A 19,845-nucleotide genomic window follows, 5' to 3' on the forward strand; every position below is an offset into this window, starting at 1 on the left:
AATAAAAAATTTTCGAATTTTTTTAGTTTAATGTTCAAGCAAATGCCGTAGGATTTTTTCACTTGACTCTGTGGACTAACAAAAAAAAATAATACGATATGAATCGCTCAAAAGGTATAATTGTTTGAACTATAGAAAATCGACACATTTGAAAAATCTACATATTATTATAGGTTTACAGTTAATAAATAAAATTTTATTATTTAAACAGTAAAAAATGATACATAAAGGATTGTACATGTACAAATATTATTACAGTACACATATAATTAAATTTATTAGGATTTAGTTAAGAGGATGATGCAACATTCGTTCTAAAGCAATACATCCGCCCCGTAAATTTTGTAAAAAACATTTGTTAAATGTATACGATTGATAGTTATACTTGTGTAAGTGATTGTGCTCTTGTCCATTCATACAGATAAATCTGATACCGAGTTACAGCGACGCAGCGACAGAGCATTATACTTGATTGGTCACCAGAAGGCACGAGCACAGTGATAATTCCACTCATTGACAAAAAGGAAGGAAGGAAGAGAAAACCAGTTTCTATTTTGGTCGTACAGGGACACAGCTTCTGTACCTTCTTTGTTATGTAGATCAAACAGAGTGGCGACCATTAAGTAGTAAGTGACAACAATACGATGCCTTACATTTTGATCGTAATTAACAGATGTTCCGGTCGCAACCTAACCACGACTCTACCCCCGACTAACCACGACCCTACCGCCGATATAATCACGATCCTACCACCGACCTAACCACGATACAGCTACCTCCGACTCTACCCGATCTACTACATGTATTATTGCCTAGAGTTGGATTGCCTACAAGCACTTTTCCGCACAAATATAAAATTAAAGTTAAGTTAAATAAGAAAATATTTTGTATTGTGGTTAATATTGACAACAACGGAAGCAGCTCTCTGTTCATAAGAATGAATGTTCATAATGGTACTTTTGAGTATCAAATATGTGCAACAGTACAATTATTTAATATATTATAAGACCGTATATGTGATAACACAAACCATAGAAACCAACGCCTAAACGGTCTAGCTGGATCTAATGCTTGTATAATTCTTATGTGAATTTATATTCTACGCGTGTAGTCCCCAAAAACGCGCGCCAAAATGATATTTCGGTCTTAAAACGCTAACTCTATTAAACTACCGCAGTAATATCACGAGTTAAATTAACTATCGTAATGAGACAAATACGAAAGAGAAGAGAAGGTATCTTGGGTGCGAAAATAAACATTAAAATTATAAATTCGTGAATATAATGTATAGTATAAGAGTAATCTAATAAAACATGTATGATATATGCACTAATGCGTTTCAATGGTTATCTTCAATGAGATAATTAGGAGAAATATACCCTCTCCCAGTGATCTTCGAAGATTACGGTTTTATGCGTATCGCAACGAAGGTGGATAGGCTATACTCGCCGACGTAGTATTAAATGGTTGTCATTAGGTAGAAAAAACTGCGTCTCCGAAATTAATTTCCGAGTTGACGAGGAAAGTAGCTAATGCCTGTCATTATATCTTTAATCATGCTGTGTTACTTTAAACAAATAATGTGCAATTAAAACTGAAATAGTTACTACTGTTCCTCATTACAAAATACATACATCACAAAATGTGTGCCCATACAGGATGTCCCATAATAATCGCCAAATATTTCATGTGCTGATGTAGAGAGGATCAAATTGAGTCAAAAAGTCTTCTACCATTTTGCAATTTTCGTAATATAGTTGATAAGATATTAATTACTAAAAATCGCCGAATATTGGTTTCCAATATTGGTTTCCAATAGTTTTTTACTTAAATAAAATTAATATTGTAACGTTTATAGCTTTATGAAAATGGCTATAATATTATCAAATTTCTTTCACGTCACATTAATCTACAATTGACGACATACGATTTTCTTAGAGGAGAGAAATGAAATTGCGTCAGTTTAAATAAAATATAACGATATCACAGAATTAGTTGATTTGAATAATTACAATGCTTTTATTATCTTCAACGAACAGCTTTTGATTTCTATTTGATTCGCTCGCACAATAATATATACAGTCTATAATCTATCGTGACTAATTTGCTCGTGTCGGATATAAATATGAACCTTCGTTCGTATCATCGATCGTGATATTTCGCAAGACGATAATTTAATAGAAGGATTATTTTCTACGTATCTGTATGGCGTTCTTGAGCTTGCGTGGAGGGAAGAGATGAGCCACGTTAAAACGGCTTTCGCCGTTCGCCCCAAGACACCGAGCAATGTCTTCGCCTTCCTGATTGCGCTGCTTAGCATCCTTCTATGCGTATGGACACATCCTGCTCTGCGGGGTCGTATGTTAGGTCCCAAGTATGAAATCGTCTTAGGCCACCAATGAATGGAATCATCTTCGGCCACCAATGTATGGAGAGTTAATCCTCGAGGTCTTCTATACTTTCTTAAGAACACTCTAATCTATTCGAGCTCTCTGTTTCTTGTCTGCTCTACCGATCTCTACTGATTCCGTTTGTCTCTGAAATTCCCCCTCTTCACGCAATCCCAATGCTCCCCCATCATTAACTTCTTCCTTGTTTCTTATTGGTTATCTACCCTTTTAATACATATATCGTTACAATATTATGAATTGATTTATTCTATCGAGTCTTATTCAATTTAATTGTTAAATATATTAATTAACAATATTAATTTAGATACAATACATATATTTACAGATTCTGTTTTCTAATTTTATAAATCAGAACTTATTGTATGTATTAAAAAGTTACAATGGACTCTCCATTTGATGACACAAGTCGACACAAGCGTCGTTCTATCCTAGTTGACATTCAGAGAATGACACAGATAGAAGAACACTTGTGTCGACTTGTCTCATCAAATGGAAAGTACCCAATAAGAAGTTTTAGAACTGAAATTCTGCGTGTTTATAAACGGCATTTAATTGGATTTTAAATTCCAATTTAAGAAGCTTCGATATTTCTCATTATAAATTTTTCTTATCTTTAATTTATTATTTCGTTTCTTATTTTAAATCTCTCCCTGTTTAGTTACAATGCTGTTTGAATGACGAAAACAAGCTTGCCATTTGAAATTGCACAAATATTACCAAATATGTCACCACTGTGCCAATCAACTGAGAGAAATAATCATAATTATTAATTAAAAAAAATTAATTTATATTAATTTACTTACATGATATTTTAAATATTCTCACCGAATAAAAAAAAGTATTATCGAGCGTGAAGTATCCGTTAGCTGTAAACTGTATTTTGAGTTGCAACAATTGAAGCGAAAATTTCTTGAGCTGTAACATATTTATGATAAATATCGTTATATCGATGCGTATCGTTTCTGAGAAAGTTTTATCTAACTTTGTTTCTTACCTCTGTTTTTGTCTCTTTCCCGATTGCACATTTCAAAAGATCATGCACTATATTGCCCGTCTTCTTCATCTATACAATAAATTTATAATTGAAATATTTCGTAAAATATTTGGGATTTTATGTACTGCTAAAAATATTTTGTTTCATTGATTAAAATGATATGATTAAAATGCGATCTTATTATATTGATTATCCTACCTCGATTAAAATCCTAGTAATTCTATCGGTGAGGAGAAAGATGGGATAAATCACAAATATTATCCAGACGATGCCATCAATAAAATACACATAATCGAAGATCTCAGTCAACAGAGGAAAAAGAATATTATAACCACCACATATGAGTGTCAGGAAGAAATAAACGATACCGTATACTACTGGTAATGAATAGAAACTCGACACATCCTCAGAGATTTCACAGAGATGACAATGCACATCTCGCAGTTGCAACAGTTGATGAAAGGTCGAATTGTAGACTACGATACGACGCGTTTGGTAGAGAGACTGCAGTCGAAGATCAGGTGTATTAATCCTGGTGAGGCTTTGTATTGCTCGATTCACATCAGCGAAATCCGTCTGAATGACTGTCACCAAGAGAGAGTACTGCATCAGTAGCCAACTCACGTGAAATGTCAGCAGATCTTCCATCAGCCATACATCTAGGCCCATTTGGAGGGTATCAATATACAGGACCAATATCAGCAGACAAATGTTCAAGATACAAGCGATTATCATAGTGTAGAAAACACGCTGTCGTCGTAGCGGATAATATAGGTCATACATACGATCTATCTCGTGCTCAATAGTGATTAATCGATTAACGATCCGTACCAAAGGCTTCTGGTTGATACAGTAGCTAATCAAAGTCACGCAGCTCGATAGGGCACCTAGTACAAATCGCAGAAACTCGATGCCTACAGTCAAATTCGTCTCGTTATAGTAATCGTCACTAAGTACGTATGATATAAATATATAGTAGCAAGTTACTATTAAGCTACTCAGCACAATATTGTAAACGATTCCTATTTTCGAATATTGAAATGTGTATAACGTTCTCTTTTTGTATATCACGATTCGGTGAGCGAATGTAGCGAGACCGATAAGCTTGAAGAACATTATCAATATTCTGAACGTCCAAAATAAATCCTGATGTAGCTCTGATTTTGTTTTGTTCACTTTCTGTTCATTATTTTTTCCCGCATAAGAATTTTTTTTATTTATATTTCCAAAGAAATTGGAGGTTTTATTAAAATTCACAAAATTTGAATTATTAATCGAAGACATTTTTGCAATGACTATCTTCTTCTATAATTTTTGAATTCTAAGTTTATATCTACTTCTTCTCTTCATTAGGTCTTGTCAATTTATTCATATTGCCTTGTGTATTATGAATTATAAATGTTTTCTTTAGGAAACTTTTAGTTCAATTCTTTTTAACTTTTTTTTTAAGACATTTGTATATAAAGATTTGTTTAAATTTATATACTACAAGTCTTCTTACTAAAACGTTTCACGTGTACATTTATTCATAAATTGATAATTTAAGAGGCGTCCGTTTTATTTTATCGATGTCTATCCAATTGCTTTGTACCCAGATTGATTACGACCGTTCGAACTTTCGTATACATCTAATTGCGAATCCGGTAAATATTCACGTATATATTGTAATACCTTAGCGCCAGGACACTACCAGTGTGTCCAGATTGACGTTGCGCTTTATAATTCATACAAAGTAGCACTGAGCATGTAGCGATGCTTTCGCAAATACCTTTCTCGCAAGCTTCATGTCTCCTTGTAAAACATTATTAAATATTAAATTAATGAGAGTTAAAAATGCGTGATAAGGAACATAATGTCAATAATTTATCTCTGTTTCAATCGACACGGATCCTGCGATGGGAATAGCCGATTTTCACAGTGTTATTATTAGAACGATATTAACTGGAATATTTATCAACTGTATATATGACACACACACACACGCACGCACGCACATGATATACACAAGATAATACGTTCTTCGTAATTCTTCCAACTATAATGCTAGATAACCATAGCAGGCTGTTGTTATTTTTGGTTTCCTTTAAGCCTGCAGCAAGGTCTGTAAGACCCTGCAACTTTGTCACACTGTATACCTCTGGACTGAATACCTATTTTTTAGCTCAAAACGAACTTTATACCTGAAAGTCAGACAGATCAATATGAATCAAATAAATAATATTTCATTATCCATTAATTACAATGCTTCAAAGAAATTTTATTGGAAGAATTCGCAAAAAATGACCACTGGATAAAAAATTTTCAAATTTTTTATTTTAAAGTTCAAGCAAAAATCCATAGGATTTTTTTAGTTGACTAAAAAAAGAAAAGACTAACAAAAGAAAGTAATACGATATGACTCGCTCAAAAAAGTATAAATATTAGAACTATCGATAATCGACACACTGAAATTTTGCGTGTTTATAAATTGCATTTAATTGGATTTAAAATCCCAATTTAAGAGGCTTCGATATTTCTCATTATATGTTTTTTCTTATCTTTAATTTATTACTCCGCTCCTTATTTTAAATTTATCCTTGTACAGTTACATTGCTCTCTGTAAAGTTTGCATTGATCGATGAACTCAAGGTTCCTATTCGAAATTGCACAAGTATTACAAAATATGTCGTCACTGTGCCAATTAGCTGAAAGAAATAATCAAAACTTTAAAAAACTTAATTCATATTAAATTACTTACATCCTAATTATTCTCACCGAATGAAAAAAAGTATTATCGAGCCTAAAGTATCCGTTAGCTGTAAACTGTACTTTGCGATGTAGCAATTGAAGCGAAAATTTCTTGAGCTGTAATATATCTATGATAAATATCGTTACGATAAGTACCTTTTGTGAGAAAGTTTTATCTAATTTTGTTTTTTACCTCTGTTTTTATCTCTTTCCCGATTGCACACTTTAAAAGATCATGCACTATATTGCCCGTTTTCTGCATCTACACAATAAATTTATAATTGAAGTATTTCGTAAAATATTTGGGATTTTATGTACTGATAAAAATATTTTGTTTCATTGATTAAAATAATATGATTAAAATGCGATCTTATTATATTGATTATCCTACCTCGATTAAAATCCTAGTAATTCTAGTGGTGAGGAGAAAGATGGGATAAATCACAACTATTATGGAGACGATGTGATAAATATGATACTCAAAATCGAAGATCCCAAAAAACAACAGAGTCCAAAGTAGACTATAAGCATCACATATGAGACTCAGGAAGAAATAAACGATACCGAATAGTACTGGTAGTGAATAGAAACTCGACACATCCTCAGCGATTTCACAGAGATGACAATGCATATCTCGCAGTTGCAAAAGTTGATGAACGGTCGAATTGTTGACTACGATACGACGCGTTTGGTAGAGAGACTGCAGTCGAAGATCAGATGTATTGATCCTGGTGAGGCTTTGTATCGCTCGATTCACATCAGTGAAATACGTCTGAATGACCGTCACCAAGAGAGAGTACTGTATCAGTAACCAACTCACGTGAAATACCAGCAGATCTTCTATCGGTACGATTACGAAGCCCATTACGAAGATATCAAAATATATGACGAATATCAGCAGACAAATGTTCAAGATACAAGCGATTATCATAGTGTAGAAGACACGCTGTCGTCGTAGCGGATGATATAGGTCATACATACGATCTATCTCGTGCTCGATGGTGATTAATCGATTGACGATCCGCACCAAGGACTTCTGGTTGATACAGTACCTAATCAAAGTCACGTAGCTCGATAGGGCATTTAGTACAAATTCCAGAGAGTAGATGCATGTAGCCAAATTCATGTGATGATAGAGGTCGAATGATATAGACACATAGCAGCAAGTTATTAATAAGCTACTCAGCACAATATTGTAAACGATTCCTATTTTCGAATATTGAAATGTGTATAACGTTCTCTTTTTGTATATCACGATTCGGTGAGCGAATGTAGCGAGACCGATAAGCTTGAAGAACATTATCAATATTCTGAACGTCCAAAATAAATCCTGATGTAGCTCTGATTTTATTTTGTTCACTTTCTGTTCATTATTTTTTCCCGCATAAGAATTTTTTTTATTTATATTTCCAAAAAAATTGGAGGTTTTATTAAAATTCACGAAATTTGAATTATTAATCGAAGACATTTTTGCAATAACTATCTTCTTCTATAATTTTTGAATTCTAAGTTTATATCTACTTTTTCTCTTCATTAGGCCTTGTCAATTTATCCATATTGCCTTGTGTATTATGATTTATAAATATTTTCTTTAGGAAACTTTTAGTTCAATTCTTTTTAACTTTTTTTTCAAGACATTTGTATATAAAGATTTGTTTAAATTTATATACTTCAAGTATTCTTACTAAAACGTTTCACACGTACATCATTCATAAATTGATAATTTAAGAGGCGTCCGTTTTATTTTATCGATGTCTATCCAATTGCTTTGTATCCAAATTGATTACGACCGTTCGAACGTCGTATACAACTAATTGCGAATCCGGTATATATTGTAATACTTTAGCGCCGAGACACTACCAGTGTGTCCAGATTGACGTTGCACTTTATAATTCATACAAAGTAGCAATGAGTATCTAGCGATGCTTTCGCAAATACCTTTCTCGCAAGCATCACGTCTGCAAAACATTATTAAATATTAAATTTATGAAAGTTATAAATGGGTGATAAGGAACATAATGTCAATAATTTAGCTCTGTTCCAATCGACACGGATCTTGCGATGGGAATAACCGATTTTCACAGTATAATTATTAGAACGATATCAACTGGAATATTGATCAACTGTATGTATGACACACACACACACACGCGCGCGCGCGCGCGTATAATACGTTCTTCGTAATACTTTTAGCTATAATGCTAGATAACCATAGCAGGCTGTTGTTATTTTTGGTTACCTTCAAGCCTGCAACAGGGTCTGTAAGACCCTGCAACTTTGTCGCACTGTATACCTGGACTGAATACGTATTTTTTAGCTCAAAACGTGAACTTTATACCTGAAAGTCAGACAGATAAATATGAAACAAATAAATAATATTTCATTATCCATTAATTACAATGCTTCAAAGAAATTTTATTGGAAAAATTCTCAAAAAATAACCACTGGATAAAAAATTTTCAAATTTTTTATTTTAAAGTTCAAGCAAAAACTCGTAGGATTTTTTTAATTGACTAAAAAGAGAAAAGTCTAACAAAAGCAAGTAATACAATATGAATTGCTAAAAAAAGTATAAATACTTAAACTGTCGATGATCGACACATTTGAAAAATCTATTTATTATATGTTTACAATTAATAAATAAAATTTTATTATTTGAACAATAAAAAATGGTAGATAAAGGATTGCACATGTGTAAATAATATTATAGTATACATATATGAGTCCTTTGGAAGGTTGATGGGATGGAATTAGATTGGAAAATTGAGGATTCAGGTTGGTGGGATTTTTCTGCTCTAAGTAGAAAATTTGTTTCCCGACTTATTACTGAGGAACTAATTCTAAAATTGCTCCACCCGCACTACAAGTTTTAATCTCTTGAATACTTATTAATGTTACGTCATCACCTTCTCTAAGGGTTCTGGATTTACAGTCATCTATTGGCGGGTTTAGTTTAACCTTATCCATTTTTAAAGAAAGGGAATTTTACTCATCTTCCGAATGATTTGGTTATGATTTACCAGAATTTTCATATTTCCTTTTTTTCAATCGACGATTTCTCTTTTATTACTTGAACGTGTGTTCTCTCGTCTGGACACTAAGCAGTATTTGCTTAAATTTTATGATCGACGATCTAGAAAAGAAATAAAACTTAAGAGCTACGATTTGTCGTCCTGCATTTATTTTACTAATTTCCTACTGCTGACGAGAAAACGCCCTTCAATTTGCTTTACGAGTTTGAAAATACTCGATTTTATCTACACAGGATCCCATCAGTGGAATTCTGTAACTCGTTATGCGATTGTTATGTGCTCATAACGACAGTCGCGCAGATATTTTATATGATAAAAAAGCTGCGCAACTGTCGTTATGAACATATAACGACTGCATAACGAGTTATAGAATACAGAGGCTGGGCCCTTATTATGTAAGTGTCTAACACACCTATCGACAGTTGTCGGTGTCGTTGCGCAGCTTTTTCATCATACAAAATATCTGCGCAACGACACTGACAACTATCGAAGGCCTGTAAAACAGATACAGAATAGGGATCCTGATTCGCATTTATATTTGTATTTGCTAAAACCGATCGTATTTAAACAGGATTTTCTCTACGTGGTTTCTAGTCTTGTCATAAATTTTGAGATGGTGGTTTTTTCGATTTTTACAAATCGACTACCTACATCACTTTTGCCTACAGTTCGATTGCCTACATGTATTATTGCCTACAGCTCGGTTGCTTACAAGCACTTTTGCGCATAAATAAAAATTTTAGAAACGGAATTACATCTTTAAAAAACATTTATAAAGTTATATATTTAAAAAGAAGGAAATCATAGAAAGAACCAGGTGCAGTATTTCAAAGAAAAGAAACAATATACGAATGACTTATCGTGAATACTCCAAGAATAAAGTTATATTATAATAAAAAAATAGTATTATTTGTAATTTGCATTATAAACGTATATTTAATTTGTGAGATATGACACAGAAAAAATTTTATCTTAAGAAATTAAATATACTGCAAAAATTATATCATATAATCTTTTATCGACAAAGACATTTATTGGCGCAGAATCTCACGTGATCTTATCACCACATGCTATACATGGAGAATTAGCCCATACGTGTGAACTGTGAATACAATAAAAAAAAGACGTCGTGATCGCGTGATTTAGACAGCCAATCAGATCGTTAATATTTTATCTCTGTTTTCTAGAACTATAGTTACAACTAAACGTTTATGTAATTAGAAATAAAGTAACGATAAAAGTAACTAGTGAAATCGTCACCGTTACCGTACACCGCTACATTTCGCCAGGCCGCCGATAGATTTTGAATCGCATGATGACTACTCAGGAACCTTAAAAGATACATAGCAGATTTCTGTTACTTCTTAAAATTTTAGACTAGCCAAGATATTGCGCTTTGAATTTCAAAATCAATTTTCTATTATCATGACTTTTTTAATCTTTGGACATGAGCAATTGTGGTAATATTAAAAATATTCTAATTATAATAAAATTAATTTCTTTATCGCAAGATTGCTATTCTTGTATGCTATTCTTAAAAAAATTTATTTTTCAATGTAGATTATAGCAAAAAATAACTTATTAAATTATCCATTTTTTATATTAAACTTACAAAATATTACAGAGGTAAATAATTTTGAAATTTTTCGATTCAATATTCGCATTAATAAGTAACATGTACGAATCCAGAATGAGTTAAATAGAAAAAATCTTGTCTGGAAAGATCTGCGATAGATATGTCGATGATTAAGTATTTCATTCGTAAAAATTTGACTCCACAATTCGGTTAATTATAAAAATGTAATCATTTATCGCGTAAATATTCATATGGAATTTTTAGAAAACTGAACAATTAGGAAAATATTTGTGATATATATTTTTATATAGCCATTTTTTTGCTAACAGGTAGTTTGAGAAAATATACCATATTTTAATGCCATGGAATAAAAGAGATTACGTTTTACAGTACATGTACTTAACTCATAAGAAGGCTCAACGGAAAACCTACAATTTGAACCAAAGATAGGAAATAAGGCGTTACTTGTAATGCCGTTACTGTTACCTTTACTCCTATGATAATAATTTTACAATTTAATAATAATTTTTCAATATTTCACGATGGTATTGATAACGTCATAGTTGGACAAGTTATAATTTATGAAAAGTAACTAATTACTAATCAGTTACGAGACAACTTATTGTAATGCGTTACTTTTATGTAACGTGTAAAGTAATGAGTTAATTTTTTAATCAGTAACTCGTAATGATAATAAGTTACTCTTCAAAAGTGACTTTCTTTAGCGTTATCGTTACTGTCAAAAAATTGTAAAGTAAATACAAAATTGTAGCTATAAAAAATAACGGTATTACAAGGTCTACAATAAAAGTCGTAGACGATCTTGGAGCTTTAAGTCGTAGGAAACTGATCAATCAGAGTCAAATTTGAGTAGAATAATCGACTATGATTGGTTAATTTTCTATGTCTTCAGACCCCATAACTGTCTACGATTCCTACAGTAGAACCGGCCGCATTACGTGTTATTTCCCATCCTTAGTTAAAACATCATGAAACATTTAAATCGCATTAGAAAATATCGTTGTGCGTACTTTTAAGTATATTTTTACGTAAAGAATACGTAAACCTGCGTATATGAATCATTTAAAATCATACATAAAATATATTTATTAAGCGGAGGTTACACAATATTAACTCCGTATGAAATAATATTTGGAGCTCAGAGTATTGTATCGTAATGAGATAAATATACGAAAGAGAAGGGAAGGTATGCCGCTATCTTAGGTGCAAAAATAAACGAGCAAATAATAAAATTCGGGAGTATATCGTATAGTACAAGAGTAATCTAATAAAACGTATATGGTATGTGTGCTAATGCGTTCAACGGTCATCTTCAATTAATTAGGAGTTAATTAGGAGTTAATTAGGAGAAATATACTCTCTCCCAGTAATCTTCGAAGATTACGGTTTCACGCAGCGAAATTCACGAAGGTTGATAAGTTATACTCGCCGATGTAGTATTAAATGGTTGTGATTAGATAGAAAAGACTGCGTCTCGGAAATTAGTTTTCTAGTTGACAAAGAAAGTAGCTAATGCCAGTCATTATATTCTTTAATCAAGCTGTGTTACTTTTAATAAATAATGTGCAATTAAAACTGAAAGATTTACTGTTTCCCATTACAAAATACATACATCGCAAAATATGTGCCTATACAGGGTGTTCCAGAATAATCGCCAAATATTTCGTGTGCTGGTATAGAGAAATTGCAAATTGAGTCGAAAAGTTTTCTATCATTTTGCAATTTGCGCAATAATTAATAAGATATTAATTACTAAAAATCGCCGAATATTGGTTTTCAATAATTTTTCACCTAAGTAAAATTAACATTACTAATTGATTTATTCTATCGTCTTATTCAATGTAAAATTGTTAAATAACTTATTTACCAATATTAATTTTGATGCAATATATATATTTCCATTTTTTGTTTCCTAATTTTACAAATGAGAACTGATTGCATGTTTAGAAAGTTACAATACCAAGTTTCAGAACTGCAATTCTGCGCGTTTATTAATTGCATTTAATTAGATTTTAGATCCCAATTTAAGAGACTACAATATTTCTGATTACGTTGTCTTTTATCTCTAATTTATTATTCCGCTTCTTATTTTTAATCTCACCCTGTATTGTTACATTGTTGTCTGATCGATGAAGGCGAGCTTACCATTTGAAATTGCACAAATATTACCAAATATGTCACCACTGTGCCAATTAGCTGAGAGAAATAATCAAAGCTATTAATTAAAAAAATTTAATTTTTAAATTACTTACATGATATTTTTAATATTCTCACCGAATGAAGAAAAGTATTATCGAGCGTGAAGTATCCGTTAGCTGTAAACTGTATTTCGCGATGCAGCAGTTGAAGCGAAAATTTCTTCAGCTGTAACATATTTATAATAAATGTCGTTACGATGAACACCGTTTCTGAGAAAATATTATTTAACTTTGTTTTTTACCTCTGCTTTGGTTTCTTTTCCGATTGCACAGTTTAAAAGATTATGCACTATATTGCCCGTTTTTTTCATCTGTAGGATAAATTTATATTTCGTAAAATATTCGGGTTTTTATTTAGTGATAAAAATATGTTTTTATCGATTAAAACGGTCTGATTAAAATGCGATCTTATTATATTGATTATCCTACCTCGATTAAAATCCTAGTAATTCTGTTGGAGAGGAGAAAGATGGGATAAATCACAAATATTATCCAGACGATGCTACTACTAAGAGTCTCATATTCTAAGATATCATCAGTAATCAACAGAATCCAGAAAAGAAAGTAACCATTATATATGAGTGTCAGAAAGAGAAAAACGACGCCGAATAATACTGGTAGTGAATAGAAACTCGACACATCTTCAGAGATTTCACAGAGATGACAATGCACATCTCGCAGTTGCAACATTTGATAAACGATCGAATTGTTCATTATGATACGACGAGTTTGATAGAGAGACTGCAGTCGAAGATCAGGTGCATTGATCCTAGTAAGACTTTGTATCGCTCGATTCACATCAGCGAAATTTGTCTGAATGACCGTCACAAACAGGAAGTACTGTATCAGTAACCAACCCACGTGAAATGTCGGCAGAACGTCTGTCAGCCATGAGACTGGGTTCGAACCCAAAGCCAGATTATCAGTGAATAGGAGAAGCATCAGTAGGCAAATCTTCAGGATGCAAACGATGATAATAGTGCAGAAGATACGCTGTCGTCGTAGCGGATGATATAGATCATACAGACGATCCATCTCGTGCTCGATGGTGATTAATCGATTGGTGATCCGCAACAAGGACTTCTGTTTGACGCAGTAGCTAATCAAAATCGCGCAAATCATCAGGGCACCAAGTACATTTTGAAGGACCGCGATGCCTACAGTCAAATTCGACTTGATCTTGTACTCCCAATTAAGTCTCAATGGTATAGTCATGTAGTTCGAAGCTATCATTAAGCTACTCAGCACAACATTGTAAACGAATCCTAATTTGGAATACTGAAATGTGTATGACGTTCTCTTTTTGTATACGACGATTTGATGGGCGAATGTAGTGAGACCGATAAGCTTGAAGAATATCATCAATATCCTGAACATCCAAAATAAATTTTGACGTAGCTCTGATTTTATTTTGTTCATTTTCTGTTCATTATTTCTATCTGCAATAGAATTTTCTTTATTTATATTTCTAATGGAATTGGAGATTTTGTTGACGTTCATAAAAGTTGAATTCTTAATCGAAGACACTTTGCAATGACTATCTTCTTCCTTAATTTTTTAAATCTAAGTTAATATCTACTTTCTTTCTTCATTATGTCTTCTCAATTTATACATATTGCCTTGTATTTCATGATTTATAAATATTTTCTTTAGGAAACTTTCAGTTCAATCTTCTTAATATTTTTTTTTCAGGATATTGTACATAATGATTTTTTTTAAATTTATATTCTTTAAGTCTTCTTTACTATATAATGTTTCACGCATACATCATTCATAAATTGATAATTTAAGAGACGTTTTATTTTAACGATATCTGTCCAATTCTTTTGAATCAAAATTAATTTGTGTATTCTAACTGACGTTGTGCTTTATTATTCTTACGATGTAACACTGAGCATGTAGCGATGCTCCCGCAAGTACCTTTCACGCAAACATCACGTCTGCAAAACATTATTAAATATTAAATTTGTGAAAGTTATAAACGCGTGATAGGGAACATAAAGTCTATAATTTAGCTCTGTTTCAGTCGACTAGGATCCTGCGATGGAAATAGCCGATTGTTACGATATTATTGTTCGAATGATATTCACTGAAATATTTATCATCTGTATATATGACATGATATATATATACACAATAATACGTTCTTCATAATTTTTTCAACTGTAATGCTAGTTAATTATAACGCGAATTTAATGATTCAAAATAATAGTCCGGCATTGTAGTATAGTCATCAATATTATATGATCACCAATGTCAACATTATTATCATCATTTTGAGTTCTTATGGATTATTTAATTTAACTTCTGCCGCTTTAGCAAATTTCTTTTAAAATAATGAGAGCATACATTTTATGCACGGTTCGCAATTACTTACATGAAATAATTACTTTACGTCAAAAAAATCTTTATATTACTTCAAGTTTATTCATCCAAAGTCGTATCTGTATAAACATATAGACTTAAAAATCTTTCAAATATAATTAATAATGTTAATCTATGTAAGCTTTTGATAATATTAAACATCCCTAAGCGTTCGTAAAAATTAAATTTTGAATCAGGCGAATATTCTTGCGATAATTGTCAATTTAAAGTTGATTGATTAGTTTTTCTCTATTACATTTTATATACTTCTTTTCACTTATTTTCGTGATTTATGTAGAAACATTTTTTTCTGAAAATTTATATTTTAATTATACAATATAATATTTAATTGTAAAATATAATAATTTTACAACTATTCTTTTAGACTATCCATCAAAATTACAGTAGCAAAATATATTTAAGTTTAGATTTTATATATACAGGATGTTTAATAAGTAACTATAAAACTCTAGCATAGGGATAGAGTGGACTAAATTGAGTTATAAAATCTTGTATCATTTTACAATTTTCATTATAGTTAACAAGATGTTAATAACTAAATCTGAAGTTATATCTTTAAAAAACTTTATGAAATTGTATATTTAAAAAGAATGAAAGGATAGAAAAAATTATTTAACCAGATGCAGTATTTCGAAGAAAAGAAACCAATTCTGAATGACTCATCGTTAATACTCTAAAGGTAAAATTATATTTGTAATAATTATATTATAAAAAAAATAGTATTGTTTGTAATTTGCATTATAAACATATATTTAATTTGTGAGATATGACACAGAAAAATTTTTATTTTAAGAAATTAAATATACTGTGAAGATTATATCATTTAATATTTTTTCCACAAAGATATTTATTAGCGTAGAATCTCACGTGATCTCATCGTCATATGTTATACATAGAGAGTTAATCTATATGTGTGAACTGTGATTACAAAAAAAAGCCGTCGTGATCGCGTGATTTAGACAGCCAATCAAATCGTTAATATTTCATCTCTGTTTTCTAGAGCTATAATTACAACTAAACTTTTACGTAGTTAGAAATAAAGTGACGATAAAAGTAACTAGTGAAATTGTTACCGTTACCCCAAAAATGTAATTGCGTTACCATGAATGTTACTCACAAGGGAAGTTTCACAACTGTCCGGAAACGATTTGATTCTCCATGAAATATGTTGTAAAACACGTAGATCTAAGGGACACGTTTTTTATACGTGCGCTAACTCATGTTTAAGGAGTAAAAAACTCCTTTAAAAAAAAAACGGTATTTTTATTCGAGGCGAATATCGTCAGAAGTTTAAAAAAAAGAAAAATATTTGTTAAACAAATTTGTACGATTTTATACAATCATTAATGTGATGATTGAATAAAACGTTAAGACGACTGAAAATAGAAATCGTTAAATTGCAATGAAATCGTTCCTCAGTCAATTAAGTTGAAGAACTTGAACATAATTTAAAATTGACGTTATTATTTTCAAAAAAACCATGATTATACATTTGTAGAATTTAGCGCTTTTTAATATAGATTTTAATATTACCTTCAATAATAAACTGATATTTCTTATAAAATATAAAAGCATAGTTAAAAAAGTCTTAAAGAAAAGTACAATAAATGGGCTCCTCAAAATTAATAAAAATATTAAACAAAATGTATATAAATACGTCGGCATTCGGAGTCGCCGCTAGATATTTATTGTTGAATATTAGCTGATATCTATAATATCTACAATTAAAATTTTTTTGGACGTTTTGACTAACAATAAGTTATTCTTCAAAGGTAACTTTCTTTAGCGTTATCGTTACTGTCATGGAAAAGAAGTTGTAAGGTATAAATACAAAATTGTTGTTATAAAAAAAAACAGTAATGCGAGATCTACAATAAGAGTCGTAGACTATCTTGCAGTCTTAAGTCGTAGGAAATTGATCAATTAGAGTCAAATATGAGTAGAATAATCGACGATGATTGATCAATTTTCTATAACTCCATACCCCACAATCGTCTACGATTTCTATAATAGAACCAGCCGCATTACGTGTTACTTTCCAACCTTCGTTAAAACAATATGAAACATTTAAATCGCATTGGAAAATATTGTTGTGCTTTTAAGTATATTTATACGTAAAGAATGCTTAAACCTGCGTATACGAATAAACATTTAAAATCATACATAAAATATATTTATTAAGCGGAGGTTACACAATATTAACTCCGTATGAAGTAATATTTAGAGCCCAGAGTATTGTATCGTAATGAGATAAATACGAAAGAGAAGGAAAGGCATACTGCTATCTTAGGTGCGAAAATAAACGTGCAAATAATAAAATTCGGGAATATAATGTATAGAATAAGAGCAATCTAATAAAATGTGTATAATATGTATGCTAATACGTTTTAACGGTTATTTTCAATGAGTTAATTAAGAGAAATATACCCTTTCCCAGTGATATTCGAAGATTACGGTTTCATGAGTATCGCAATGAAATTCGCAAAGGTGGATGGACTATACTAGCCGATATAGTATTAAATGGTTGTGATTAGGTAGAAAAGACTGCGTCTCGGAAATTAGTTTCCGAGTTGACAAGGGAAGTAGCTTATACCTGTCATTATTTCTTTAATCATGCTGTGTTACTTTAAATAAATAATGTTCTATTAAAACTGAAAGATTTATTGCTTCCCATTACAAAATACATACATCGCAAAATGTGTGCCTATACAGGGTGTCCCAGAACAATCACCAAATATTTCATGTGCTAGTATAGAGAGGATCAAATTGAGTCGAAAAGTCCTCCACCATTTTACAGTTTTCACAATAGTTAGAAAGACATTAATTACTAAAAATCGCCGAATATTGGTTATCAATAATTTTTTCAGTAAAATTAGTATTATTAATTGATATATTCTATCGAGATCTATTCATTTCAATTGTTAAATAAATTAATTAACAATATTAATTTAGATACAACATATATATTTATATTTTTTATTTTCTAATTTTACAAATCAGAACTGATTGTATGTATAGTATTAGAAAGTTACAACACAAATAAAAGGTTTCAGAATTGCAGTTCTGCGTGTTTATTAATTGCATTTAACTGGATTTTAGATCCCAATTAAAGAGGCTACGATATTTCTGGTAAGATCTTCTCTTATCTTTCATTTATTCAGCTTCTTATTTTAAATCTCACTCTGTATTGTTACATTGCTGTCTGATCGATGAATGCGAGCTTACATTTTGAAATTGCACAAATATTACCAAATATGTCACCACTGTGCCAATTAGCTGAGAGAAATAATCAAAGCTATTAATTAAATAAATTTAATTTATTCAATTACTTACATGATATTTTAAATATTCTCACCGAATGAAGAAAAGTATTATCGAGCGTAAAGTATCCGTTAGCTGTAAACTGTATTTTGCGATGCAGCAGATGAAGCGAAAATTTTTTGAGCTGTAAAATATTTATGATAAAATGTCGTTACGGTGAACACAGTTTCTGAGAAAATTTTATCCAACTTTGTTTTTTACCTCTGCTTTTGTCTCTTTCCCGATTGCACAGTTTAGAAGATCATGCACTATATTGCCCGTTTTCTTCATCTGTAGAATAAATTTATAATTTAAATATTTCGTAAAATATTTGGGTTTTTATTTATTAATAAAAATATTTTGCTTCATCAGTTAAAACAGTCTGATTAAAATGCGACCTTATTATATTGATTATCCTACACAGAGAAAATTTTATATTTAGAATTATTATAATATGGTAGTAGCTGCGGTCTTCATGTAAATTATAAGTTTAAATGCTATAGCTATTTTTTTAAAAACAATAATATAACGTAATTTTTACACTTTTTCATAGTAAAAATTTTTTATTACAAAATCAAATATACCTAGGAAATTTTGTTTGCGTACCATAGTAAAAATTAACTGTTTTCATGTTAGAATATGGCTTAACAAAATAATTACTTTATTTATATGATAAAAATTAGTATTACCATAGTAAAAGTTAAGTCAGAATCATGTTGTGAGAATCCATCGAGAATACAAGACATAGTAAAGTGTAATTTAAAATTGTATTAAAACTTAATATAAAATTTTCTCCTTGTACCTCGATTAAAATCCGGGTAATTCTATTGGTGAAGAGAAAGATGGGATAAATCAAAAATATCATCCAGATGATGTTACTAGTAATATCCACAACATAATCTAAGGTTTCAACAGGCATCAACAGAGACGAGAGAAGATAGTAACTACTATATGTGAGTGTCAAAAAGAGAAAAAAGATGCCGAATAGTACAGGTAGTGAATAGAAACTCGACACATCCTCAGAGATTTCGCAGAGATGACAATGCACATCTCGCAGTTGCAACAGTTGATTGGCGGTCGAATTATTGACTACGACACGACGCGTTTGATAGAGAGACTGCAGTCGAAGTACAGATGTATTGATTCTGGTGAGGCTTTGTATCGCTCGATTCACATCAGCAAAACCTGTCTGAATGACCGT

The 19,845-nt window shown here is 31.2% G+C and overlaps 4 protein-coding genes across 4 annotated transcripts; all 4 read right to left on the reverse strand.

The window, feature by feature from the left end:
* Positions 1 to 3,065: 3,065 nt before the first annotated feature.
* Positions 3,066 to 3,474, reverse strand: LOC108769576 (putative gustatory receptor 28b). The gene is made up of 3 exons (XM_018520612.1): positions 3,406 to 3,474; positions 3,237 to 3,326; positions 3,066 to 3,155 (listed from the first exon to the last, which is right to left on the reverse strand). Exons 1-3 carry the CDS (start codon positions 3,472 to 3,474, stop codon positions 3,066 to 3,068), a joined length of 249 nt encoding a protein of 82 aa, XP_018376114.1.
* Positions 3,475 to 12,858: 9,384 nt separating this feature from the next.
* On the reverse strand, positions 12,859 to 13,270 carry LOC108769570 (putative gustatory receptor 28b). The gene is made up of 3 exons (XM_018520607.1): positions 13,202 to 13,270; positions 13,036 to 13,125; positions 12,859 to 12,957 (listed from the first exon to the last, which is right to left on the reverse strand). Exons 1-3 carry the CDS (start codon positions 13,268 to 13,270, stop codon positions 12,859 to 12,861), a joined length of 258 nt encoding a protein of 85 aa, XP_018376109.1.
* A 109-nt stretch (positions 13,271 to 13,379) lies between these two features.
* LOC108769521 (uncharacterized) lies at positions 13,380 to 14,378 on the reverse strand. The gene has a single exon (XM_018520540.1). The coding sequence runs from the start codon at positions 14,376 to 14,378 to the stop codon at positions 13,380 to 13,382; it is 999 nt and encodes a 332-aa protein (XP_018376042.1).
* A 4,143-nt stretch (positions 14,379 to 18,521) lies between these two features.
* LOC108769575 (putative gustatory receptor 28b) lies at positions 18,522 to 19,514 on the reverse strand. Its single transcript, XM_018520611.1, has 4 exons — positions 19,447 to 19,514; positions 18,867 to 18,935; positions 18,700 to 18,789; positions 18,522 to 18,620 (listed from the first exon to the last, which is right to left on the reverse strand). The coding sequence occupies exons 1-4, from the start codon at positions 19,507 to 19,509 to the stop codon at positions 18,522 to 18,524; spliced, it is 321 nt and encodes a 106-aa protein (XP_018376113.1). The 5' UTR covers positions 19,510 to 19,514.
* Between the last annotated feature and the right edge of the window lie 331 nt (positions 19,515 to 19,845).

Source organism: Trachymyrmex cornetzi, unplaced genomic scaffold, assembly GCF_001594075.2.
Source record: "Trachymyrmex cornetzi isolate Tcor2-1 unplaced genomic scaffold, Tcor1.1 scaffold92, whole genome shotgun sequence".
NCBI lineage: Eukaryota > Metazoa > Arthropoda > Insecta > Hymenoptera > Formicidae > Trachymyrmex > Trachymyrmex cornetzi.

What these genes read in the sequence shown, in the direction of transcription:
- LOC108769521 (XM_018520540.1), bottom strand. Translation starts at nt 14,378, where the DNA reads ATGAACAAAATAAAATCAGAGCTACGTCAAAATTTATTTTGGATGTTC.
- LOC108769575 (XM_018520611.1), bottom strand. Translation starts at nt 19,509, where the DNA reads ATGATATTTTTGATTTATCCCATCTTTCTCTTCACCAATAGAATTACC. An exon ending in TTACCCGGATTTTAATCGAG is followed by an intron (nt 18,936 to 19,446) that starts GTACAAGGAGAA and finishes TTTATTCTACAG; the next exon opens with ATGAAGAAAACGGGCAATAT. An exon ending in ATAATACTTTTCTTCATTCG is followed by an intron (nt 18,621 to 18,699) that starts GTGAGAATATTT and finishes TATTTCTCTCAG; the next exon opens with CTAATTGGCACAGTGGTGAC.
- LOC108769570 (XM_018520607.1), bottom strand. Translation starts at nt 13,270, where the DNA reads ATGAAAAAAACGGGCAATATAGTGCATAATCTTTTAAACTGTGCAATC. An exon ending in GAAAAGAAACCAAAGCAGAG is followed by an intron (nt 13,126 to 13,201) that starts GTAAAAAACAAA and finishes AATATGTTACAG; the next exon opens with CTGAAGAAATTTTCGCTTCA. An exon ending in ATAATACTTTTCTTCATTCG is followed by an intron (nt 12,958 to 13,035) that starts GTGAGAATATTA and finishes TATTTCTCTCAG; the next exon opens with CTAATTGGCACAGTGGTGAC.
- LOC108769576 (XM_018520612.1), bottom strand. Translation starts at nt 3,474, where the DNA reads ATGAAGAAGACGGGCAATATAGTGCATGATCTTTTGAAATGTGCAATC. An exon ending in GGAAAGAGACAAAAACAGAG is followed by an intron (nt 3,327 to 3,405) that starts GTAAGAAACAAA and finishes AATATGTTACAG; the next exon opens with CTCAAGAAATTTTCGCTTCA. An exon ending in ATAATACTTTTTTTTATTCG is followed by an intron (nt 3,156 to 3,236) that starts GTGAGAATATTT and finishes TATTTCTCTCAG; the next exon opens with TTGATTGGCACAGTGGTGAC.